Below are 26,392 nucleotides of genomic sequence, written 5' to 3' on the forward strand. Positions count from 1 at the left end.
TCGATTATTCCTAGTTGAAAAGCGGCAGATGTGTTCACTTCGCCAGTGTAGCTACAAATAAATATTATCTTGGACCGAAACATCAACATCTCACCCGAAGTTGCATCAAATACTTAGTTAAGTTTTCGCCACAGGTACAATGTTTACGTTTATCTTTATTTAGGATGGATTTACTGATTGATACGTTTGCGTGCCAACATTAACGTTAGCTAGCTAACGAAACTATGTTTTGCTAGCTGTGGTAAAGTTAACGTTAGCTTGCAGTGCTAGCTAACCTCATATAGGAATGCATATGTTAGCTAGCTAGTTGTAGCCTGTCTTTCTTTACAAACTAGCGAAGACTGCTCTGCCTGTAACTGGCAGTTAACTAGCGTTAGCCAGCTAACTTCGTTGGGAAAAGCTGGAGAATATGGCTGGCTAGTAACGTAAATTATCTCGCTGGCTGGCTTGAATGTTACACAATTCGGCCGGATCTTGGCTAACGTTATTGCTGTATGTCCTGCTCTCTATTTGACATTGTGCTCACGATTTGACATCTGTTACAAATGTAATCAAAGCTAGTGCTAGCTAACTGAGTCATCAGGTCATAAGAAACGAGAAGTTGGAGTGAGGGGTAACGTTATTAGCTAGATTAGTAACTAGTCAGCATAGGTGTAAAATAGACGTGATTCCCCTCCCCGAATGAGCCCTCTCAATAGAATAATGTATGATGATCTAGCTAACAGCACACTCTGCACTGATCCTGTGGGATGACTGTCTGAATAATTCATTGCCTGAGCTGTTCCAGATAAACTTACACTTTTTCCACTCCTCGAAAAAAAAACAAGGAAGAACCGTGCCCTTCACTTGACAGCCCTACTTTGCAGGAGATCAAGATTTGGCTATTTGTCAACGTCAATATAATTGTTCTGTTTGAGTGACCTGGTTGCAGTGCATTTTATCACGAGGAGTGTCCCCTTTCACGTATATTGGAGTATGAACTCTGAGTCTCTTTACTGATGTCTTGCAGGTTTTCCAGGTCTTGATGGAACAGAGCAGTTTTTTCCCGCAGTGAGAGGGAAGAAGCCGTCCTTTTCTGTTTGTGGCTGAAGTTTGGAATTTGTCCGGCTCAGAGGGAGGCAGAGACTGTGGCCTAGAGCGGCTGCAAGAGGAGGGGAAGGAGGGAGGAGAATGGAACGAGCCCACAGTTTGCTCCTGAACGAGGAGGCATGCAGCCAGTTGGGAGAACACCAGAGGGCTGAATTTGTCTTTGAGTGGCTGCGCTTCCTGAAGAAGCTGCTCCCTGCTGCAGACAGGGTGAGAGGAATAAGGAAAGGAGGAGACTAGGGGAGAGCCCAGTGGGTGCTTGCAGATAATGGCCTCCCCTGTGACAGACAGCGCTTGGTGCATTCCTAAGCAGAGTCAGATCAAAAGAGAGCCATTTGAACAGGCTGAGATTAGCCCAGTGCTTTTTCTTGGGCCGTCTCTTTTAGCAGGATGCCAGTCAGTATGTCTTTCTAGGCGTGATTAAAGCAGTGAGTGCTGTAAAGGCTAAATCATGGTCTGCTCTGCTGGTTCTGTGTCATGAAGAAAAAAATGAACTACAGATGAAATGTTGATGTGATTTGTCTTGCCAGTAGCCACTATCATTTAGCAAATGGTATCCACGAGTTCCAGCTGATTCTGGGGAAGTAGATATAGGGTCTCAATGCTAATATCCCGAAGTATCCCATTAAAAACATCAGTTGCTCATCATACAAAAATAGGGCTGCCTGACTGTGAGATCTATTTTATGTCGTTACTGTCATCTATGTCATGTGGTCAATAAATGTTGATGGTTTCATGTTGACTTTAACTCAGTGCTCTTGAATGCAAGACAAATTCTTGTGAAAGGCCAAATAAGTGAACTGAACTGAGTGTATTTTCTCCCAGGCGGATGTGAAGAAGAACCAGAAGCGTCTGGTGGAACAGTTGACTGGGATTCTGATTGGTTCTCCGGGGCCCCCGACCCGATGGCTCCTAGCCCACTGCCTGGCCCTGCTCTACAGGGTGGGAGACTCACTCACCTCCAGCCACACGGTGGACAGGTGCAATGACATCATCCGCAGCAAGGACGACTCACCCAGCTACCTGCCAACTCGACTGTAAGTACAGTAGATTGCGGCAGCTGAAATCCCCATCAGTTATAGAGGGGTGGTGGTCAGACTGATTACGCATTAATGATTATAATGTTTGTTACTCATGGGGATACCTTAAAGCTTCTATGACATTCCATGTTTACATGGCTGTTGAAATCAATCTTGTTATGATTAACTACTGTTCACCGAAATGGCAAAATTCATACAGTAGCATTACACTAGTATGTAATGAACTTCTTTAAAAAAACAGAAGACTTTGGATTACACAGTGTGTGCACTGTGCAGTCAAGAGGAATGGTATTTTCAACATCTGAAAGAACTTTGTAACTGATTTATTTTTTTCTGTCTATAGGGCAGCCATTGCCTGTCTGGGTGCCCTTTATGAACAGCTTGGCCGTTTGCTTGTCAACACATTTAAAGAGACTTTGGCAAATTTGTTGAAGGCCATAAAGTCTGCAGAGGTGAGTGTACAATTTAAAGGATCTGCAATGGTAATGCAAAAATGTATTGATATACCACTGTGCTAGCCAGTGGCAATATGAAGGCCAGTGTTTTATGTCTGAATAGCTGATAGACACTGAGTATAAGAAAACAACATTAAGGACACCTTCCTAATATTGAGTTGCATCCCCCTTTTTTCCCTCAGAATAGCCTTAATTTGTCGGGCAGGGACTCTTGAAGGTGTCAAGCCTTCCACAGGGATGCTGGCCCATGTTGACTCCAATGCTTCCCACAGTTGTGTCAAGTTGGCTAGATGTCCTTTGGGTGGTGGACCATTCTTGATACACACAGGGAACTTTTGTGTGTAAAACCCAGCAGCGTTGCACTTCTTGACACAAATCGGTGTGCCTGGAACCTACTACCATATCCTATTCAAAAGCACTTAAATCTTTTGCCTTGCCCTTTCACCCTCTGAATGGCACACATACACAATCCATGTCTCAATTATCTCAAGGCCTTTAACCAGTCTCCTCCCCTTCATCTACACTGATTGAAGTGGATTTAACTAGTGACATCAACAAGGGATCATATCTTTCACCTGGATTCACCTGGTCAGTCTATGTCATGGAACGAGCAGGTGTTCTAAATGTTCAAATTGTATTGGTCGCATACACATATTTAGCAGATGTTATTGAGGGTGTAGCTAAATGCTTGTGTTCCTAGCTCCAACAGTGTAGTAGTATCTAAAAGTTCACAACAATGCGCACTAATATAGAAGTAAAATAATGTAATTAAGAAATATATAAATATTAGATTGAGCAATGTCTGAGTGGTGTTGACTAAAATACAGTAGAATAGCATACAGTATATACATATGAGATGAGTAAAGCCGTGTGTAAACATTATTTAAACATTATTAATGTGACTAGTGTTCCATTATTAAAGTGGTCAGGGATTCCATGTAAATGTATATAGTACAGCAGCCTCTTACGTGCAGGTTTGAGTAACCGGGTGGTAGCCAGCTAGTGATGACTATTTAGCAGTCTGATGGGCTTGAGATAGAAGCTGTTTTTCAGTCTCGGTACCAGCTTTGATGCACCTGCCCTGACTTCACCTTCTGGAAGATAGCGTAGTGAACCGGCCGTGTCTGGGGTGGTTGATGTCCTTAATGATCTTTTTGGCCTTCCTGTGACATCGGGTGCTGTAGGTGTCCTGGAGGGCAGGTAATTTGCCCCCAGTGATGCTTTGGGCAGACTGCACTACCCTTTGGAGAGCTCTGCGCTTGCGGGCGATGCAGTTGCCGTACCAGGTGGTGATGGAGCCCGACAGGATGCCCTCAATTGTGCACCTGTAAAAGTTTGAGGGTTTTAGGTGCCAAGCCGAATTTCTTCAGCCTTCTGAGGTTGAAGAGGCGCTGTTGTGACTTCTCCACCACACTGTGTGGGTGGACCATTTCAAATTGTCAGTGTTGTGTACGCTGTGGAACTTGAAGCTTTCTACCTTCTCCACTGTGGATAGGGGCGACCTTTGCTGTATCCTGAAGTCCACGATCAGCTCCTTTGTTTTGTTGAGGTTGAGTGAGAGATTATTTTTCTTGAACCACTCCCAGGGCCCTCACCTCCTCCCTGTAGGCTGTCTCGTCATTGTTGGTCATCAGGCCTACTACTGTTGTGTTGTCTGCAAACTTGATGATTGAGTTGGAGGCGTGTGTGGCCACGCAGTCATGGGTGAACAGGGAGTATAGGAGGGGGTTGAGCACGCTACTCTTGTGGGGCCCCTATGTTGAGGTTTATGCCACTGAGCAGACACTTTTATTCAAAGCGACTTAAAGTACAGTGAGTGCCTATATTTTCAGTATGTGTAGCGTATGTAATTCCTGCGGGGATTGAACCCACAACCTTGGCATGGCTATTGCCAAGCTCTTACCAATTGAGCCACACAGGACCACTGATGAATTGTGTTGTCTGTCCATGCTCCAGTCCCAGGGCCGCTATGAGATCATGCTGAGCGTGGAGAAGATCCTGAGGGGCCTGGGGGTCAGCGCCATGCCCTGTCACAGAGACATCTACAAGGCTACACGCGCCTGTCTCACCGACCGCTCCATGGCCGTGCGCTGTGCTGCCGCCAAGGTAGCTACTGCCTACCGCTTTCCTCCCTCCAGCTAAACTGCTGCTGCTCCAAACTCATGGGGAATACATAAACTGTATAGCCAGCTGATGGTGCTACCACATTAAGCATATTACACATTGTTCTCATTCTACATTGTGTTAGGACATATGTCATTCAAACATGCATTCCTCCCTCCAACCATGGGGCATACACTGTATGGCTGGTGGCGCTATCAAGTTAGGCAATACATTACTGTCATTTTATGTTCTTTTGGTCTCACTGAATCAACAAAGTTAAGACCATGGTCATTCAATTGAGCTTCATTTCACACTGATGCGTGTCTTTTTTTGTTGATTTTTCATATACAGTTGAAGTTGGAAGTTTACATACACCTAAGCCAAATACATTTAAACTCAGTTTCACAATTCCTGACATTTAATTCTAGTAAAAATTCCCTGTCTTATGTCAGTTAGGATCACCACTTTATTTTAAGAATGTGAAATGTCAGAATAATAGTAGAGAGTGATTTACTTCAGCTTTTATTTCTTTCATCACATACCCAGTGGGTCAGAAGTTAACATACACTCAATTAGTATTTGGTAGCATTGCCTTTAAATTGTTTATCTTGGGTCAAATGTTTCGAGTAGCCTTCCACAAGCTTCCCAAAATAAGTGGGGTGAATTTTGGCCCATTCCTCCTGACAGAGCTGGTGTAACTGAGTCAGGATTGTAGGCCTCCTTGCTCGCACACACTTTTTCAGTTCTGCCCACAAAATGTCTATAGGATTGAGGTTAGAGCTTTGTGATGGCCACTCCAATACCTTGACTTTGTTGTCCTTAAGCCATTTTGCACAACCTTGGAAGTATGCTTGGGGTCATTGTCCATTTGGAAAACCCATTTGCGACCAAGTTTTAACTTCCTGACTGATGTCTTGAAATTTTGCTTCAATATATCCACATAATTTTCCTACCTCATGAAGCCATCTATTTTGTGAAGTACACCAGTCCCTCCTGCAGCAAAGCACCCCCAGAACATGATGCTGCCACCCCCGTGCTTCACGGTTGGGATGGTGTTCTTCGGCTTGCAAGCCTCACCCTTTTTCCTCCAAACATAACGATGGTAATTATGGCCAAACAGTTCTATTTTTGTTTCATCAGATCGGAGGACATTTATCCAAAAAGTACAATCTTTGTCCCCATGTGCAGTTTCAAACCATAGTCTGGCTTTTTTTATGGCGGTTTTGGAGCAGTGGCTTCTTCCTTGCTGATTGGCCTTTCAGGTTTTGTCAATATAGGACTCGTTTTACTGTGGATACAGATACTTTTGTACCTGTGTCCTCCAGCATCTTCACAAGGTCCTTTGCTGCTGTTCTGGGATTGACTTGCACTTTTCGCACCAAGGTGCGTTTATCTCTAGAAGACAGCACGCGTCTCCTTCCTGAGCAGTATAATGGCTGCGCGGTCCCATGGTGTCTATACTTGCGTGCTATTGTTTGTACAGATGAACGTGGTACCTTCGGGCCTTAGGAAATTGCTCCCAAGGATGAACCAGACCTGTGAAGATCTACAATGTGTTTTCTGAGGTCTTGGCTGATTTCTTTTGATTTCCCCATGATGTCAAGCAAAGAGGCACTGAGTTTTTTAGGTAGGCCTTGAAATACGTCAACAGGTACACCTCCAATTGACTCAAATGATGTCAATTAGCCTATCAAAAGCTTCTAAAGTCATGTAATCATTTTCTGGAATTTTCCTCGCTGTTTAAAGGCACAGTCAACTTAGTGTATGTAAACTTCTGACCCACTGGAATTGTGATACAGTGAAATAATCTGTCTGTAAACAGTAGTTGGAAATATTACTTGTGTCATGCACAAAGAAGATGACCTCACCGACTTGCCAAAACTATAGTTTGTTAACAAGAAATTTGTGGAGTGGTTAAAAAACAAGTTTTAATGACTCCAACCTAATTGTATGTAGACTTCCGACTTCAACTGTAAGACGGTGTATGTAACATATTTGCCGTCCGTGTATGTTTCTAAATGTCTGTGTGATGTCTGGCAGTGTCTTCTGGAGCTGCAGAGAGAGGCTGTGTTTCTGTGGACTTCAGAGTTGGAGAACGTAGCCACGCTCTGCTTCAGGGCGTTTGAGAGCTCCAACTATGATGTGCGTGTGGCCATCTCCAAACTGCTGGGTACCCTGCTGGCCACAGCCGTAGAGCCCAAACAACCCACTGGTACAGTAGGCTACAATGGATGACAAGAGTTGATAGAATTGCGATTGTTGAGGTTTTGGGATTAAACTGTTTGCTTTTAACTGTTTCTTACCTATGTGGGATTGTAGTGTGGGATTTAAAAGAAACTACAGTATATTATAGAATATAGTTGAAAATAAAACAATATTGACCCTTCTCTTCTTCTGCGTGTCCTCCTCCCAGCTCACAGACAGGGCTCCAGACGCAGCTCCTTGGAGGAGGTGATGGATCTGCTGACTGGGGGGTTCCTGCGTGGTGGGGCTGGCTTCCTCAGGGCCAGTGGAGACAAGCTCAAAGGGACCAGCTCTGTTAGCAAAGACATCCGCATCGGCATCACTCAGGTCAGCTCTCTCTGTCTCCATCCTACATGTTAGGCTATGAGTGTTTTTCTGACCACGTGGCCTGACTAGGAAACACTTGGACCAGTAGGTTTTCCTGGTCCGGTCACATGGGTCAAGAAATTTCCTGGCTCTATACATGTGCTCATATGTATTGGGCGCAACTTACTGTTTTCTTTCTTGATTTTGAGTCTGTTCTTGTTCTGTCTAGTCGTGTGTGGTGTTTGTGTCGTGTCTGGGCGGCGTGTGGCTGGAGGCCAACTTCTCCGCCCTGCTGGTCCTGCTCATGGAGCTGGTGTCCCACACACGGGCCACCCAGACTCCCGCAGACGCCGTGTGCTGCAGACGCTGCATCTCCTTCATCCTCAGGGCCACACTGGGCTCTCTGCTGGGGGAGAAGGCCCAGATCGCTGCTGCCAAGGAGATCTGCCTGGCCATAGGCAAACAGAAGAGGGCCGTGGGTGAGGGGAAGCTTTAATAGACCATTTACACATTGATTGACAAGGATGGATTGCTGAAAGATGTTCTCAGAAATGTCACTTATTGAATGGTACATAGGCTTTTCCCCAATTCGTCTTTCCTTGATTTTTGTTTTGTTTTTTTGTCACGCCCACTCCTTCCCTGTTTCTCAAAACGCATTGGACGAGAAGGCCAGAGTGGAGGGACCTCGGATCTTCTCTTCCAATGTGATGGGAGAAATAAGGGGAGGGTGCAAGGAATCTAGGAAAGGCGAATTGATGAAGTGCCAATTTTGTTTGATTGGTTAGAAGAATGATGATCTCATACAGGCCCGACGATGTCATTATGTGCATGTCAGCCTTTGAGATTGACAGTGGGGACTCCTGAAGTGCTTTTCCTTGGTTGTCATGGTCATCTTTTCCCTCCAGATGCGGCAATGTGTGATGGGAATGTGGAGACGCGGGTCACCACCACAGACGTAGCTGCCAGTCAGCATGTGTTGGTGTGTGCCCTGCTGGAGCTGGGTAGCCTGGTACAGGGCCTGGCCTCTACTGCTGCATCGCTACTCACTGACACCAGCACAGGTGAGGCCTGAACACACACACACACACACACACGCGCACAGAGACTTGTTCCCAGTCTCTTCTCTTCAGCTCTGTCCCCTGAGGAATCTGCGTTAAATGGTCGTATTATGGAAAAGCTGTGTGTGGTTTTTATGCCATGTGGGCAGTCTCTGTAATGCATGGGAGTGTTCAGTGGTCTATGAAGATGAGTTGGTGACAAAGAGAGTAGAGGGAGAGAGAGTGATAAGAGATGGGGGGGAGAGAGAGTGATAAGAGATGGGGGAAGAGAGAGTTGGTGACGGCGAGGGGGGGAGAGAGAGTTGGTGACGGCGAGGGGGAGAGAGAGTTGGTGACGGCGAGGGGGGAGAGAGAGTTGGTGACGGCGAGGGGGGGAGAGAGAGTTGGTGACAGCGAGGGGGGGAGAGAGAGTTGGTGACGGCGAGGGGGGGAGAGAGAGTTGGTGACGGCGAGGGGGGGAGAGAGAGTTGGTGACGGCGAGGGGGGGAGAGAGTTGGCGAGGGGGGGGAGGGAGCGTGACAGAGAAAGAAGAAAGGGAGGGCAGAGAAACTGTGGAGGTGAGTAGGTCACAGCGCCTGGACTGCTGTGCTGACTCAGGACTCTGTGCTAAAACAACATTAGTCTACATCTTCAGCAACAAATATGTTTTATATAACCTTTATTTAACTAGGCAAGTCAGTCAGTTAAGAACAAATTCTTATTTACAATAGCGGCCTACCCCGGCTTGGCCAATTGTGTGGCACTCTATGGGACTCCCAATCACGTCCGGATGTGATGCAGCCGAACCAGTGACTGTAGTGACGCCTCTTGCACTGAGATGCAGTGCCTTAGACCACTGCGCCACTTGGGAGCCTTAATGAAGGTTTTATGACAGGATAAAAATAGACTAGTGGAACAGAGCCAGACATCTTATTATATATTACCTAGTAAGTTTCACAGACAAATGCTCAAGGCTCAATATACTGTGTGTGCCTGTCTGAGAGTGTAGTTTTGACACATTTTAACTTCTCTGCTTCTGTGATATTTCTCCCTCCCAGCCCTGCTGGACACGGTGATCTCAGTTCTGCTCCACCCCAGTGTGTCAGCACGGTTAGCAGCTGCTTGGTGTCTACGCTGTGTGGCTGTGGCCCTGCCTTCCCAGGGGGCCGTGTTGTTGGACCGCTGTGCAGAGAGACTCAATGCCCTCAAGTCCTGCCCTGAGGCCGTGGCCGGGTACAGTTCCGCTATCGCCGCCCTGCTGGGGGCAGTGCAGCACTGCCCACTGGGCATCCCCCACACTAAAGGCAATGTAAGGACTGGGCTTCGTCTGGGTAACCTTGAGCTAGCAACAAATACACATAGGCCTGTTTATAGTTGAGGCCTTGTATGCACACTATTTGTGATTTATGTCTGTTTAATGGCTCTTCCATAGTTCAATCAGAAGCTCCACTAAATCAGTGGGAGCGGATGTTATAGTACAGGTATCTAAACGATAAGTGACCCTCTGTTCCCAGGTGGTGATGGGTCTGGCCGAGGACCTGCTCCGTTCAGCCACTCAGAACAGCCGCATCTCCATCCAACGCACACAGGCTGGCTGGCTGCTGCTCTCCTCCCTCAATACCCTAGGTATGTCCATCCACCCTCTGCTGATGTGTTTGCTGGACCAATGGAAATAAATGGCCTCATTTAAAAAAAAAACTGGTGTTTTTATTCAGCAGTTAGGCATCTTCAGATCTGGGACTTTCTCACACCTTGCCAACTACTGCTGTTGTTTGTGTGCAATAGGGATCTTATCTCAGTGAGATTAGCCTGTGTGAATGAAGGTTGATTAACGTCTGTAGGTCCAGCGGTGGTTGAGCACCACCTCCCCAGGATGCTGGTTCTGTGGAGGTGTGCCTTCCCTCCCTCCATCAGAGACCTGGACATGGAGCTCCGCCGTGGGGACCACTTCACCTGGCAGGTCACCCTGGAGGGCCGCGCCGGGGCGCTGTGTGGTGAGATGCGCACTCTTCTATACTCAGTTCATTGAACACAAGCCGGGTTGTTTCAGTTGAATGCTTATGTTAGTTTAAGTTTTAACTTTCACCTCTAGGTCGATCTGATGTCTCCTAATGTTGAGATGTTGTTGTTTTGTCCCAGCCATGAAGAGCCTGGTGATTCACTGCAGAGATCTCCTGACTGATGATGTCATAGGTCGTCTCCTGACCCCCCTGGCCTGTGCTGTGGCTCTGCTCACCAAGTGAGTCACACCAGACCTCTGTCATAGGCCATGTTCCAATGTTCGTATTCATACACCTAAGTATGCTAAAAAGAATTCTGCATAATACTTGTTTCCATATGAGGTGGTATGTTCATGTGGATGGATATTTGACCAGAGAGACTTTAAACATCATCACTGATGAAGACGGCCACTTAGTTCTGGCCCGAAGGATACCACTAGCGCTAAAAGTACCTCCGTGTTAGGTGATCAATATCCAAGAACATTTCTGGTGCTTTGCCAAGTCCCCACTTAACAGCTCACTGTTCAAGGACACAGTCAGCCGAACTGCTTCTCTCATTCCTTCTGAGTGCGGATTGTGTACCGTGTTATTTCTAACCAAACTGAAAAAACAAGAGTATACTTGACTTGAGACTGTTTAATAAGCTGCCTTTTTTGGGGGGGGCTGAAACCTATATGCTTGTGTATTGCAGGGTGCCTACTCTGATCAAATCCTATGGCAACCTGATTAAAAACACCTCAGTAGTCCTCAGACTGAGGGTCTATGAGATCCTGGCTCTGTTGCCCCCAAAGACATACGAAGGTGAGAGCTCTTTTCAATGCTACTCTCTGTGACTGCTAGTCATAGACGCTTATACATTGGAAGACTAGCCCTTTGGTGGTTTAAAGGAGATCCTAATAAACATAATGGCCTTTATTTGATCCCCCCCTCTCCCCATTTGTTTTGTACACTGCTGCTACTCGCTGTTTATGATCTATGCAGTCACTTTACCCCTACCTACATGTACAAATTACCTTGACTAACTTGTACCCCCACACATTGACTCGGTACCGGTACCCCCTGTTTTTGTCATTTTATTGTTACTTTTTATTTTTTACTTTAGTTTATTTAGTAAGTACTTTTTGAAGTCTATTTCTTGAACTGCATTGTTGGTTAAGGCCTTAACCTGTTTGAGGTTAATTGATTTGATATAAAATCACTTATCTTAACCCCAGACATCTGGCTCTTCTGTTCCCCCTTCCACACAGAGTTTGACAACATTCTTGTCTATGTAAATTGGCATTGTGCTCTTGATGTTGACATTAAGGCTGTGGTATTGATTGCTAACCCCAGATATGTTACCCTGATGTCTCCCATCCATCCACACAGAGAGTTTTGGCATCGTGCTGAAGCAGCTGGTGACAGACATCACTGGGCCAGAGAACGTCGTGTGTTCAGAGCTGACGTTACTACCACCCCTCTGTCACAGTGATGACCTGGCACTACTGGGCCCCGCTCTGCAGGACATGGACCAGCACTACATAGAAGAGCAGGTCTGTCAGAGGCCAGAGGGAGTTGTCACCATATCATTACAAATACAACTAATGTATTGGATCTCTGTCAGTCACACTCAATCACTTGGTGCTGTGGAACCGTAGAGATTGTGTGCATCTGTGAAGGAGGACAAACAGACCTTTAGGATTGAGATGCAGCCGTTCAAACGTAGTGCTCTCTGTGTACGTAGAGAAAGGTGTGTGTGTGTGTAGACCTAGGTGTGTGACCTTGCTGTGTTGTGTCTGTTGCAGTTACAGGGGAGCAGTGTTGGAGGAGGGACCCTGGAGTACGACCCCTTCACCATCTGTGTGAAATGCCAGGATGTTCCCGCCCCCCTACCCCCGCCTGCTGCCCTAACCACCGCTGCCATACAGCTCTTTGGAGTCATTTTTCCCCACATCATCGTCCCACTGAGGTACACACACTCACTCACTAGGTCTTACTCTACTTGTGAGGACTTTTAACGGACCAACAATTGATTCCCATTCAAAATTCTATTTTCCCTAATCCTAACAAGTGAGGACTTGCAAAATGTCCTCACTTAATTTTAGTTGGTTTACTATTCTTGTGATGACTTCTGGTACTCACAAGTACAGTATAGTAAAACTTGTACATCCGCTCTACTTTGACACAGACATGCCAACCGCCTAAGTTTCTTACTATGTGGCTCTACGTGCTTAATCGCCTGTCTCTCCTTGTTGCAGGACACAGATTCTGGAACAGTTCACAGAGTCTCTGAAGCAGTTGAAGGGTGTTCGTCAGCAGACTGTCCAGACTCATGTGACTGCCGCCCTCTGCAGTGTCCTAAAGGTATACACTCAGTGTCTGAACTCTGACATATTGGTAGCCCCGGTAGCCTTGCCTTTGGATTTACCAACCTATATGATATAATGCTTTGTTTTTTGTCTACAGACGTTGTCTATAGGTGAATGATAATGCTTTTTTTTCTTCACACAATTTCATCAATGATGCAACAAATGCAATGTCATTGTGCAATTTCCTTTTTTATGACAAACTACGCGATTACAATTTGTGGATATCCCCACAGTTGTTAACCCCTCTCTCCTTTCTCTGTGTACAGCACCTAGGCTCCAGTCGGGTAGGTTTGGGTCCAGAAGAGGTTCGGAAGCCAGCTCTGGGTCTGTTGGTGGGGGCTCTGGAGAGCTCGAACCCCCTGCTGCGCTGCATGGCTGCTGAGGGACTGTCTCGCTTGGTACAGGTGGTCAACGACCCTGCATTCACCGTCTCCATGACCCTGGTCAGCTTTGACAAGTGAGTGGTCAACCCCCAATCCCATTCCACACACACCGTAGGCTACATACCTCTTGGCATGGGGGGGGTCAGCTCCCGCTCAGCCCAGTCAAAGCTCTTCTCTGTCCTGGCACCCCAATGGTGGAAGCAGTTTGCCCCCCCCCAAGGTAGGACCGCAAAGTCCCTGCCCATTTTCCGGAAAATATCTGAAACCCTACCTCTTCAAGGAAGTATCTTAAATGAATCTCATGGTGCTGTGATGTGGTTGTCTAAGAGTGTAGTTTTGACACATTTTAACTTCTCTTCTTCTGTGGTATTCCTCCCTCTCAGCCCTGCTGGACACGGTGATCTCAGTTCTGCTCCACCCCAGTGGATCTTAATAAGAATGCGCTAATTGTCAGATCTCTGGATAAGAGCTTCTGCTAAATTACTCAAGTGTAAAATATAAATGTACTAGCACACTGGCACCAGTCTCAAAACATCAACCAGGATCGGTGATATTGCAATGTCTTGCATGGTCTTCATTTAGGAGTCCATTTTAGGGTGTGTTCTAAGCTAATGCTGTGACGTTTTTGTGTTGGTTGGACATCCGTTTAGCAGTAGGACAGTGCGAAGGACCTCAGATTAATCCCATCTCACCCCCACCAGGTTGAAGACAGCCCGGGATGCTGTGACTCGTACGGGGCATGCCCTGGCGCTGGGTTCCCTGTACCGCTATGTAGGGGGCATCAGCTCTCCCCAGCACTTGTCTGCCTGTGTGGGCATCCTCTTCACCCTGTCCCAGGACAGCACCTCCCCCGAGGTCCAGGTACAGTAATGATTACCAAGCAGATTTACTTCAGAGTTTGTTTCTACCGCCACACACAAAACAGCGGTTTACAAACGTTCCAGAAGTATGAACGGACCCTTTGCGTCACTTCCACAGCTTAAAAAGGTCTAACCGGAAACAGTCTCTGTCAACATGTAGAGTTGTCTCAACCAATGACTCTTGTTTCCTCTTTGTCTGTACCAGAGGTGGGCGCTGCACTCTCTGTCCATGGTGATAGATCATGCTGGTCCTTTGTACCATGGCCATGTGGAAGCTAGCTTCACCCTGGTGCTGAGGTTGCTGCTGTCTATCCCCCCTACCCACGTAGAGGTCCACCAGAGCCTGGGCCGCTGCCTCAACGCCCTCCTCACCACCCTGGGACCTGACCTACAAGGTGACTCTACTCACCTCATAGTCACACACTGAGTCACTGGGAAGTAGAAATCTGATACCAGAGAAAATAGATTTGATTTCTTGGATTGTATTGCAAAATGTAATATTCATAATATTGCTGCACGCAATTCATAATTTCACTCAATATCCAGCTTTCACCTTTTCTATGTTTTCTTTTTTTTAAAGATTGTATAACTGGCACTACACAGTAGGTGTGCCCTAACCCTGGTATGTGTATTAGTGTCTGACCCATTTTGTGCCCCAGGGGAGGGCCAGTCTGTGTCGGCCCTGCGGACGTCGTGCCTGGTGGGCTGTGCGGTGATGCAGGACAGTTCAGACTGTCTAGTCGAGGCCCAGGCCATCTCCTGTCTGCAGCAGCTGCACATGTTTGCCCCGCGCCACGTCAACCTGGCGAGCCTGGTGCCCAGCCTCTGTGTGAGTAGTGGCCCCAAGCTAATCCTGAACTGTGTCAAGATTCTAGGTAGCTAATGCTAATGAGAAGCTGTTTCATACCTAGGTCGATAATTAGCTAATGTCATTCCTGGCTAATGCTAAGCTATTGAGTTTAGGATTCTATTAGTCTCAGGCAGCAATCAGTCATGCACACACTCACTCCAACACGCCTCTCTGTCTGTCGGACAAATGACGTGATCAATTTAGTTTTAAACTTGTTAAGCCATATTGTCCCAGTGAGTGTTTCTGTAGTGGCTTCCTCTGTAGTGACCGTGTGTATTCTCTCTCATACAGGGAATCTTGTTGGATTATTCTATGTTGGTAGGTTCTTTGCCCTGCCTGCAGGAGTTGCGGTGTCAAGTTGTATTTTGCTATTGGCACTGCTCCTACTTTCTTAGCAGTGTTTTCTTTGTCACCCTGTTGATTTTCACTTTGGTTGTCTTTTTCTTGTCATTTTGGTTCTCTTCTGTGAGTTTGAACTAACACTATCAGGCATCCACAGCGAGCATGAGCCGATTCCCTCCCTCACAGCCCTCTACTCCACGGGTCGTGCCAAGGATTTGTTTTTGCGTCAGTGGCTCTTTTCTCAAAATCCTCCTTCACACTGGATGGCTCTTCGGATCACTAGTGTAGGTCAAGGGGTAAAAACAGTCCCCCACGAGCCTCTGTCAACTGCTTGTTGCTCTATTTATCGGAGTAGTGTGTTCTGCTATCAGTTCTGAGGAATGATGACCTTTGACCAAATTACCATACAAGCTGTAAAGACTGATCTGATGACACAGGTCTAAATAGCATCAATCAAATAGCATCAATCAAATATAAAGTAGTCACTGGCACAAGTAAAACTATCCTTCACAGTTCCTCTGATTTCCCACACTCCTCGAGCCTGGTCCCAGATCTGTTTGTGCTGTCTTGCCAACTCAGGCGTGACCGTGACCATAGGAGTTGGCAAGAAGGAACAGGTAGATCTGGGACCAGGCGAATCCTCTGGAAAGGCTTCTGTTTGTTTGATATGACAGGGTGATTAACAGCATCATGGTACCAGGGAGGACTGGTCAATAGTGTCCTCTCCCAGAGAGCTAATAACATTTCTATTGCTCGTTATTTGTCGTCTATCGTCTGTGTTGGAACTCACACTCTGTTCTATTTTCTGTTCCCCCTGGTTTGATATGATTTTCCAGTTAGCAGGCCAAATGATTTTGGATTCAGTTGTTGACACACAAACTGAAAATAATTGCTTTTAGCTGAAATATCTCTATTTCGGTTTCGCTCGCTGCTCACAGCAATTATTTGTATCCGTTCCAACATGATGTTTGGCTGAAAATGAATATGGCCACCACTTATCTATGATAGTGTTTCTACTGGGGTTTTGAACAGAGTAGTCAGACTGTTAACATGGATGGACTGGGCCCTGTAATGAGATCTCACTCTCAGTTCACGTCTGTCCTGTTAATTAATTCAGTTATATTTCAACCAAAGTGCTAATCACGTCTTGATGATGGGATGTACTACTTTGACTTTAAAACAGACCGAATGGTCACCCTCTCTACCTGTGTTTAGTACCTCTATGTAGTCCTCATATGCTGAGTTGCTTAAGTCTGTGTGTGTCTCTGCGTGTGCCTATGTGCTTGGTGTGTGTGTGTAGGTGAACCTGTGCAGCTCGTACCTGTCTCTGCGTCGTGCTGTGGTGGCCTGTCTCAGACAGCTGGCCCAGAAGGAAGCCCTGGAGGTGTCTGAGCATGCTGTGGCCCTTGTCAAGGAGCTGCCCCGCAGGGACAACACACATCTTGGTGAGACAAAAAAAACACACACTTTGAGACACAAACACACTGAGATACAAGCCGAGATGTCTGGTCACTTACCTTCACCAGCAAATCTATAATTTTCTTGTAATGCTCAGCATGTGCAAATGGACTTTTGAATAATTAACAGACTTTAAGTAGCTTAATAATATGCTGTAGAGAAGCCCCATTGTGACCAGTGTCTCCTCTCCTCCACAGATGTGACCATTAAGGAGGTGGGCCTAGAGGGGGCTTTGTTCAGCCTGCTGGACCGGGAGTCAGACCCCCGTCTCTGTCAGGACATCCAGGAGACTCTGGTCCATATGATGAGTTCCATCGCCACGGGGAAACTGGCCCACTGGCTCAAACTCTGCAAAGACGTCCTGTCTGCCTCTGCAGGTGGGTGTGATGTCAAATGGAAGAGACATCCTTCTCTTTCTGTTACTGGGTGTAGTGTTCTACCCAACAAGGCCGATGTCAAAAGGACTTTATTTGACGCCAAATATTCTCCTTACTGATGCAATCTATCGCATGGATGTAGTTTAAGTTGATGGCTATACTACTTCACCCCAGCTGTCTCTGTGGTTTGTTGTGTCAGAATCCACAGCCTCGGTAGAGACCAACCAGGAGGAGGAGGGAGAGAGGGACGACGACGCGTCAGTCTTCCACGCCACGTCAGAGTCCAGCGGGCCCTTCACCAACCTGCGCTGGTCCACGCGGGTCTTCGCTGTGGAGTGCGTGTGTCGCATCATCGCCCTGTGTGAGAGCCACGGACACCCTGCCCACTTCGACATGGCCCTGGCCCAGGAGCACCGCCTGCATGAGTCCACCGGTGAGGGAAGCCATTTTGTGGGAACTTCACTACCTTATGAGCTGTTTTCAATAGTGTCCCTGCTCCGACAAAGGTCATTATAGACCAAAAGCTTAGCAAATTAAAACTCTGTTTAGACTTTTGTCAGATTGAATTTCAGTCCTTTTCCACCTACTACTCTTCCGAACAAAAACAATGCATTGTTTAATCACACATTTTATTTGAATGGCATCTTGTGGAGCATCTAGATGCCATTTCCATGTGTTATTGAACGTCTGTTCGCATGTCATATATCCTACCCTCTCTTCCCTGCCAGACTTCCTGGTCCTTCACCTGGCTGCCCTGATCCGCATGGCCTTCATGGCCGCCACTGACCACAGTGACAAGCTGAGGCTCTCTGGCCTACAGACTCTACTGGTCATCATCCGCAAGTTCGCTGCCATCCCAGAGCCGGAGTTCCCTGGCCACGTCATCCTGGAGCAGTATCAGGCTAACGTGAGTCTCTGCCATGCCTTCTACTACCACGGATGGGGGAATGAGCGTTCCAGGCTTATTCAAAGACTCCCTCTCTCTTTTTAATGCGTAGGTTGGAGCTGCTCTGAGACCAGCCTTTACTGCAGACGCACCTCCTGATGTGACAGCCAAAGCCTGCCAGGTGTGGCCATCTCTAGTGCTCTGTACTTTATTTTCTACTTTTAACAAATAATGATTGAATATGGTCCTCTGATTTGAGCTATCACTGAATACATAGTCTTTCCATTGTGCTGCCTGACAGGTGTGCAGTGCGTGGATCGCCAGTGGGGTGGTCAGTGATCTGAGGGATCTGAGGAGGGTGCATCAGCTCCTGGCCTCTTCGCTGGTCAAGGTCCAGGCAGGGAAGGAGGTGCCCAGTCAGCTCTACAACGAGGGAACATCCACCATGGAGACACTGGCTGTGCTCAAGGCCTGGGCTGAGGTAAGTCATTGCTGGCTGATCCTAGTCGAAGCCTGTCATCCATCAACACTTGCATTAAAAGCCACATCCTCTATTAGTTGAACTCCTGGTTGAAGTCACTGTCATTCCAGTACAGGTTTAGTCTCGTGTTGTTTCTTTTGGCACTTTCTATATCCTCCACTGTGTCTATGTGCAACAGAGTTGAAAATTCATCCCAGACACATGCAGACACATTACTACGGACAGTTTGTTCATCCTGACTGCTAATTGGTTGTCTGGTTATATCTATAATGCACATCTAATAATATTAACACTGTGTTTGTCTCCTCTCCCAGGTGTACATTGTGGCGGTGCAGAGCAGCAGTAGACCGAGGGAGAGCCCCATCCCAGGGCCAGGCCCAGGGAGGCAGGGTGAGCAGGCTGCTTCTCCCTTGCTAGAGGAGGACTGTGGGGGGGCTGGAGGGCCAGGGCTGCTGACACTGGTCCAGACTGACCTGGCTACGCTGAGCCGTCTGTGGCTGGCTGCCCTACAGGACTACGTTCTCCTCACCCTCCCCCAGGACTACTCGGCACAGCTACCCGCTACAGGTGAGGTCACCGTAAGGACCGCAGGCTACAGGTGGTGTTCTAGATCTGGTGGGATTGTATGTGTTTCATACTGGGAAGAGGGTAGATCATGTAGGCAGATGCTCTGTAGTGATGGGAAGTTTGGCTCTTTTTACTGATTTGGGATCTTTTTGACTCGCTCAGTCTAAAGGACTCTTTTTCGACCCATTTCTTTCATTTGATTCAGTCATGCTCAGAGCATGCAGGACCCCCTATCGGTGAACGACGAACTGAAAACTCAAGAGTCATGATTCTACAAAGCCTCTTGTTCACAATAAGTGGCTTATTGGAGCTGTCATTTGTGACTGAGACTTGTAAAATCATGCTTTAAACAATGTACATTTGTTGATTGCTAGGCATACAAGGAAGAGTGTCTTGGTACATTTGAAACGAGGTCTAGTTGTGGCCACAACCAGGCTAGATTGTGAACGACTCTTGGCGGAATACATTACTTGACTGCAGTGAGGGTGATGAGCACAATATTGTTTGCAAACTGCAGCCCACCAAACGATTCGTGTTGAAGTGTGTTGAGCAGAGGCTGTGTATGTTTTGGTTCTACAGAGCTGTGTCCGTAACATTCAATAAATTGCATTCATTCTTGCGCCACACAATCTATTATCCGTTCTACACACTTTTTTATTCTCTATGCTGCCTGCAGCTGGATCAGCAGCAGCTTCCCTGGAAGTCCATTTTGAAGCTACTTTATTAACCAGAGCTGATAAAGCGTGAGGGAGAGGAGGGAGAAAGAGGTGACACTGGGTGTGACTGTAGCCTAGTACCACTTTGATGACTTATGATTGGCCAACATCAACGACAAACTACACGCGCCACTCTAGTGAGCAGCAAAAAGCAGCAGTATAAATTATACAATTTCTCTCTACTGGTCGTGTTCGGATCTATATGGATCCTTCTGGACAAGTCAGTTAAAATTACACATACCCGAGACCCGTGACAATCATATCAGATCCAACCCAGAACCGTGGACATTTTATTTAGAATTCTGGATCCGGACCCTCTCGGGTATTCAGGTCCAGGTGGATCCGTGAAGACCTCGAGCGCATATATGACCGACACAGACAGTTTGTCGGAGCACGTCACCGGAAGAGCGCGTATTAATCCTGCTGTAGAATGCATTGCGGCCAACAGGTCAAACCAATTACTAACATGAACGAGTCACTCGGAAAAACGAGTCATGACTCTCGAGTCAGTAAAAAGAGTAATTCAAAAATAATGAATCATTTGCGAATGGCACATCACTAATGCTGTGGTTTATTAATTTAAGTTTGCACTGTAGTTAACATTTGTATCGTTGATGGGAAATTGCATTGATCTAACCTTTGTGTGTGTGTGTGCACGAGCGTCAGGAGGGACATTCTACACAGCAGAGACAGCGGAGCAGGCCAGACCCCACTACTGCAGCTCCTGGGCTCCCATCCTCCATGCCACGGCCTTGTGGCTCAACAGCACAGGTTTCATCATGGTGGACGACGGCCCTGCCAACCTGTCCCGGCCCGTCACCCCCACCTCCATGGGCCAGTCCACCTCCCTGGCCTCCGTCAAGTCCCCTGAGGACATCAGCTCTGACCGACTCCACCTCATCCTGGGTGAGAAGCAATGGACCTGATACAAGGGCACTTTGCTATGAATATCCTTCTTATAAAAATAAGCTTTTGAAGCAGGTGATCTTTGTAGTTGGAGATATTGGCGAGGGGCTATGTTTTTGATGCGTCGTGTTTTCCCTGTCTGTAGGCATCAGTGTGGAGTTCCTGTGCTCTCCTCACTCCCATGACCAGATGGAGAACATCTCCTCCTGCCTCCAGGCCCTGCAGGCTCTGCTAGAGGTCTCCTGGCCCCGGTCAAAAGTCGGCAATGACCAGGTGTTGAGTGTGGAACTGCTGAGCGTGCTTCACAGGCTGATAGTGACGCGGGAGGCCCCAGGGGTGCAGCTGGCCGTGCTGGAACTGGTTAGACAGGTGGTGTGTGCTGCCCAGGAGCACGTCAAGGAGAAACGCCACAGTGCTGAGGGTGAGTGTGGAGCAGGATTACTTGCCTTGTATGCGTGATCGATCAAGGAAGTAACCGCAATTTCTAAAAGTTATGTCTCTGCCTGTGGCCCTTCTCAGTTGTTGACGGGGGGTGTTACCAACTTTAGCACGTGTTCTACCACTGCAAGGTAGGACATTGTATTTTTTTAAACGTGTGTGTGTCTCTCACTCTATCTCTCCCTCAGTGGATGACGGGGCAGCAGAGAAGGAGACGGTTCCTGAGTTTGGGGAGGGCCGGGACACCGGCGGCCTGGTTCCAGGCAGGTCTCTAGTGTTCGGGGCCCTGGAGCTGTGCCTGTGTGTGTTGGTGCGTAAACTGCCCCAGCTCAGCCCCAAGCTGGCCGGCAGCCCCAGCGGGGGCCAGGGAGGTTCGGCCTGGAGTCTGAGTGACAGTGACTGCAGACAAGTGGCGGCTGCTCTGGCCATCCTGTCTGACCTGCCATCCATCTGCTCTCCTGACGGTAAGCCAAACTAGGCTTGATAATCAGGACTTGGCTCAATTCAACCAAGTCAGGAAGTAAACGGACATTCCAATTGCAATCCCAATGAAGGGAATTGGAATTTCAGTTAACGTCCTAAATTAAAGTAGAATTTACCCCAGCACTGCTGCTAAATGCCAACAGCACAGAGAGTAGGTCAATATCATGATAAATCGTTAATTGAGTCATTGAGATTGATTGATTGTTATTTGATCAGTTGATCACAAATGGAAGAATACTCATTTGCAAATGAATGCGTTAAAGCCCTATTTACAACTTGATCTCGTTTAAAGGATGATCACTCAGGCTGATTAAACACACTCGTCACTTCTCGTCTTTTCTATGAAGCTGTGGTTAATGGTTACCCTCTCTCTTCTCCCCCCATAGGTAGTGTCTCCATTTTGCCTACACTAATGTACCTGTTGATGGGGGTGCTGAGGGAGTTGGTCCAGCAGCCTTGTGGTGGTGGAGCTGGGGGTAGCAGTGGGGGTGGTGAGGCTCTGGGCCTGGTAGTGCCTGCAGCCCTGCAGGCCCTGAGAGCTGTGCTCTCCTCCCCTATGAGTCGCTCAGAGAAGAGCCGCGGGGCCTGGGCCCACCTGCTGCGCTGTGCTCTCAACACCCTGCTGGACTTCTGGGATTCTGGTACGGCGTCAGGGACAGGAGGGCACTTCACATAGAAAACATAATCACACACGCACACAGTCAGTGAAGACACGGGAGGGCCCCTTCATTCAGAAACCAGCCTCCAGCAAATGTCATGGCCTTTTGGTTTGAAAGTCTACACAAACGCAATCAGATTTTAAGTCCGTCAATTGCTTTCCAAGTATAGGGCCTTGGGTTTAGAAATCAAAATGTGGTTTAGAATGCATAATTAAATTAGAAGTTAAGTTAAGATTCCAGCTGGATGTATGATTCGCTTTGTGTTCTGGTCTCTGTTGACAGATAAGCCCAACCCTGTGGTGGATGAGGCCAGTCTGTTGACAGCTCTCACCATCTTCCTGCTGACTGCCAGTCCTGAGGTCACCACAGCCCAGCCATTGCAGACACGCTGCATAGACAAGTTTAAAGCCAGTCTGGAGTCTAAGGACCCTGTGGTAAGTCGACACTAAGTAGTTCCAACAAAATACAAGACGGAGGGGGAAAAAGCACCTTTTTAGGACTCCTTGGTGACACACTGTCTTTATGACGACTCAAAGTATTTTAAATATTCAACATTTCAAGTTACTGTTCAAAGTTCCTCGGTATTACATTCTCTTCAAGCATTCAATGCAAAGAGGTTCTTCCCAATAATTAGCATATTTAAAGGCTGTATCCACAGCTGATTCTACACCTTCTTTACGCTTCCTCAGGTGCTCAGCAGGAGTTACCAGTTGCTGATGTCAGTGTTCCAGAGCAAGACAGGGGTGGCGGTGCCCTTCATCCAGGGCCTGGGGAGCTGTGTGGTGGGACACCTGCAGGGGGTGGAGAGGAGGAGGCCCCAGAGCTCCAAAGAGCTCCAGGCCATCCAGGATGGAGTCAGGGCCCTAGAGGCTCTGGTGTTCGCTGCCGACGAGATGCACCGTGAGTAGGCTAGGTTACCTCAGACTCTTGACTGCTGTGGTCATTCGAGTGGTGAAGATTATTCGTCCTTTTCTAGATAGACCATGAGTATAAAATCTGGATTGGGTTATTTTCCTTTCCAGTTTTTCTGTCTCTGTCCCATGAGGTCTTATTCGGGTTGTGTTTTGACCTTTTGACCTCCAGGTCCCCAGCTGGTGGCCATTCTCCTTCCCATCCTCATCTCCTTTCTACTGGATGAGAATGCCCTGTCCTCTGCCCCCGCGCCCGCCCGCAACCTGCATGAGTCAGCCCTGCAGGACCTGATGCGCATCGGCCCCCAGCACTCGTCCGTCTTCAAGGCCCTCATGGCCTCTTCGCCCCACATGAAAGCCAGGCTGGAGGCTGCTGTAAAGGGCAACCAGGAGAGTGTCAACGCCAAGGCCACACAACTTCAAGTACCCAGCAAGACCTCACCCAGCATTCAACTCAAGACCAATTTTCTGTGAGCCTTTATATAGTGAAATGAATGCTTAGTTATTGTGAGCGGACAAGAAACAGCCACACGTTATATTATAGTGTCGTTATCATAGTAGCATACTTACCGCATTAGGATTGTAATAATCACTAAAGCCAGGCACAGATCAAGGACAGGACAGTGCAGTATTTCATCATTTTAGTTTGGCAGGCAGTCAAAATTAAGTTGTGAACGTTAAGTTTAATTTCATGGTACAATAGGTGTTAATTTGAACTGTTTAACCTCTATGAGGGAATGACAACAGAGTAAAGACAATGTTATCATTGGACGTAGATTCCGAACCAGGGAGCTCAAATGCTGTTGGTAGGTCTTACAGACAGCAAAGGTCTGGGGTTGGAGTCGTAGCCCATCTGGGGTGTATTCATTAGTGCAAAGTGTCGCAAAACATTTTGCAACAGAAAACAAAAACAAGTGCTTCTTAAGGAGAAATTCAGGTAGGTCCCTCCACGTTTCGGCCCATTTTCTTCTGTGTGAATACACCCCTGTTCAATCAGTGAGGGAAACATTAGTTCACTTCTAACCATATAATTTCTATTCACATCTAAACTTTGTGTGGCATCCACATGCTTGGATGTCTACATTATTAGTTTTGTGTTAGATTACATATCATTTGAATGGCTGTCATCATATTAAGTAGAGAGGCAGTATGTATGTATATACACAAACACACTACCGGTCAAAAGTTTTGGAAAAAGTTTTATCTTATTTTTTTATTTGTTTATCTTCAAAATAGCCACCATTTGACTTGATGATAGCTTTGCACACTTGGCATTCTCTCAACGAGCTTCACCTGGAATACTTTTCCAAAAGTATTGAAGGAGTTCCCACATATGCTGAGCACTTGTTGGCTGCTTTTCCTTCACTCTGCGGTCGAACTCATCCCAAACCAACTCAATTGAATTGAGGTCGGGTGATTTGTGGAGGCCAGGTTATCTGATGCAGCACCATCACTCTCCTTCTTGGTCAAATAGCCCTTACACAGCCTGAAGGTGTGTTGGGTTATTGTCCTGTTGAAAAACAAATGATAGTCCCACTAAGCCCAAACCAGATGGGATGGCGTATCGCTGTAGAATGTTGTGGTTGCCATGCTGGTTAAGTGTGCCTTGAATTATAAACAAATCACAGACGGTGTCACCAGCAAAGCACCATCACACCACCTCCTCCATGCTTCACGGTGGGAAATATACATGCGGAGATCTGTTCACCCACACCACTTCTCACAAAGACACGGCGGTTGGAACCAAATATCTCCAATTTGGACTCCAGACCAAAGGACACATTTCCATCGGTCTATATGTCTGTGACTTGAACTCTGTGAAGCATCTATTTTCTGAGGCTGGTAACTAATGAACATATCCTCTGCAGCAGAGGGAACTCTGGGTTTTCCTTTCCTGTGGCGGTCCTCATGAGAGCCGGTTTCATCAAAGCGTTTGATGGTTTTTGCGACTGTACATGAAGTAATTGAACATTTTCCAGATTGACTGACCTTCATGTTTTAAAGTAATGATGGTCTGTCATTTCTCTTTGCTTATTTGAGTTGTTCTTGCCATAATATGGACTTGGTATTTTTCTGTAGCCCCCCCACCTTGTCACAACACAACTAATTGGCTTAAACACATTGAGGAAAGAAATTGCACAAATTTGTTTTTAAGAAGGCACACCTTTTAATTGAAATGCATTCCAGGTGACTAACTCATGAAGCTGGTTGATAGAATGCCACGCGTGTGCAAAGCTGTCGTCAAGGCACAGGGTGGCTTTTTGAAGAATCTCAAATATAACATATTTACATTTGTTTAACACTTTTTTTTGGGATTACTTCATGATTACATAGGTGTTATTTCATAGTTTTGATGTCTTCACTATTATTCTACAATGTAGGAAATAGTCAAAACAAAAACTCTTGAACAAGTAGGTGTTCTAAAACTTTTGACAGGTAAGGTGTGTGGTGTGGATGTATGTATGACTTTCTGCAACGTAAGCTGAAAGAGATACGGCATACATTTACTGTCATAATGGAAGTGTTGATGGAAAATAAAACCCTCCAGTAACTTTATTCTCCAACACAACTTAGGTTTGAATTGCCATGGCAATATACAGGAAAAGCAATGTAAACTACCATGTACTGAAGCGTATTTTTTTGTTTAGTGTAAAACTAAACCAACTGTCTACAGAGCAGTGTGTCCACAGAACAGAACAATAAAATCACTGCACTGATGTTCTTGAAATGGCATTGCACTTAACATACTGTTTGTAGCTACATGTCCAGCAAGCAATCAAAACGTTGTGAAGTTAACATTATAATGGTCATAATCTTAGTACTGTATTATGGTCACTGAGTACATTAAAAAGGGCTGCATAGGGATCCAGTGAGCAAGTAGTCCATTAGCAGCATTACTATCCTCTTTGTTTTTAATCAATGTTCATGTTAAGTTACCATACAAAAGTATCCTGGATAGCTGAGTGTGGAAGAATGTATGTTAAATCCATTTCTGGTTTAAAGGGACACTGATCAGAATGAGGATTTATGAAATGGATGCAAGTGTCAATATCAATGAAAAGAGAATTGACAGTATGATAATGGATGTCAATCATGGGATGATGGTTCAGAAAGTTAACGCTACAAATGAGAGTTTCTGCAATAACAAATCTGGTACAGAGGATATTGTCCTGCTTTCAGCTTGGCTTTTGCTCAGTCTGTTTGACACTTTCATACTATAGCTGTGAGGATACTATAAAATACTAGTCTGTATGTAATGTAACCTGTCATTTTATTTTGTAAACTGTACAAATGAAAATATTGGTTGAATAAACACATTTTCTATTGGCAGTGTTATGAATAAAGCCTACATTTCCTTTAATCATTGCTTCATTTGTCTATAACACATGAGGTATGACACCATATGCATGTATTTAGCCTTTTCTGACTGCCTGTGATATTCAAGAATAATACCAA

The 26,392-nt window shown here is 46.5% G+C and overlaps 1 protein-coding gene across 2 annotated transcripts; it reads left to right on the forward strand.

Annotated features, from left to right (window-relative positions):
* On the forward strand, positions 1-26,297 carry heatr5a (HEAT repeat containing 5a). Of its 2 annotated transcripts, XM_064927847.1 has the most exons (36): positions 1-134; positions 1,010-1,296; positions 1,912-2,123; positions 2,470-2,578; positions 4,538-4,687; positions 6,725-6,896; positions 7,098-7,255; positions 7,464-7,713; positions 8,140-8,295; positions 9,330-9,580; positions 9,786-9,897; positions 10,113-10,265; positions 10,411-10,510; positions 10,963-11,072; positions 11,640-11,803; positions 12,056-12,219; positions 12,509-12,614; positions 12,886-13,076; positions 13,704-13,863; positions 14,068-14,257; positions 14,522-14,691; positions 15,004-15,030; positions 16,355-16,499; positions 16,710-16,889; positions 17,089-17,322; positions 17,618-17,796; positions 17,888-17,956; positions 18,077-18,256; positions 18,571-18,823; positions 20,206-20,445; positions 20,591-20,866; positions 21,072-21,347; positions 21,753-22,007; positions 22,308-22,459; positions 22,715-22,925; positions 23,109-26,297. In XM_064927847.1, exons 2-36 carry the CDS (start codon positions 1,171-1,173, stop codon positions 23,408-23,410), a joined length of 6,183 nt encoding a protein of 2,060 aa, XP_064783919.1. In that variant the 5' UTR covers positions 1-134; positions 1,010-1,170; the 3' UTR covers positions 23,411-26,297. The 2 variants fall into 2 exon arrangements, with proteins under 2 accessions (XP_064783919.1, XP_064783920.1); XM_064927848.1 differs by lacking the exon at positions 15,004-15,030.
* The last annotated feature ends 95 nt before the right edge of the window (positions 26,298-26,392 follow it).

Source organism: Oncorhynchus masou, chromosome 21 (assembly GCF_036934945.1).
Source record: "Oncorhynchus masou masou isolate Uvic2021 chromosome 21, UVic_Omas_1.1, whole genome shotgun sequence".
NCBI lineage: Eukaryota > Metazoa > Chordata > Actinopteri > Salmoniformes > Salmonidae > Oncorhynchus > Oncorhynchus masou.

Coding starts and splice junctions, on each gene's coding strand:
- heatr5a (XM_064927847.1), top strand. CDS start 1,171: ATGGAACGAGCCCACAGTTTGCTCCTGAACGAGGAGGCATGCAGCCAG. Junction 13,864..14,067: donor GCACCTCCCCCGAGGTCCAG/GTACAGTAATGA, acceptor TGTCTGTACCAG/AGGTGGGCGCTGCACTCTCT. Junction 20,867..21,071: donor GAAACGCCACAGTGCTGAGG/GTGAGTGTGGAG, acceptor TCTCTCCCTCAG/TGGATGACGGGGCAGCAGAG.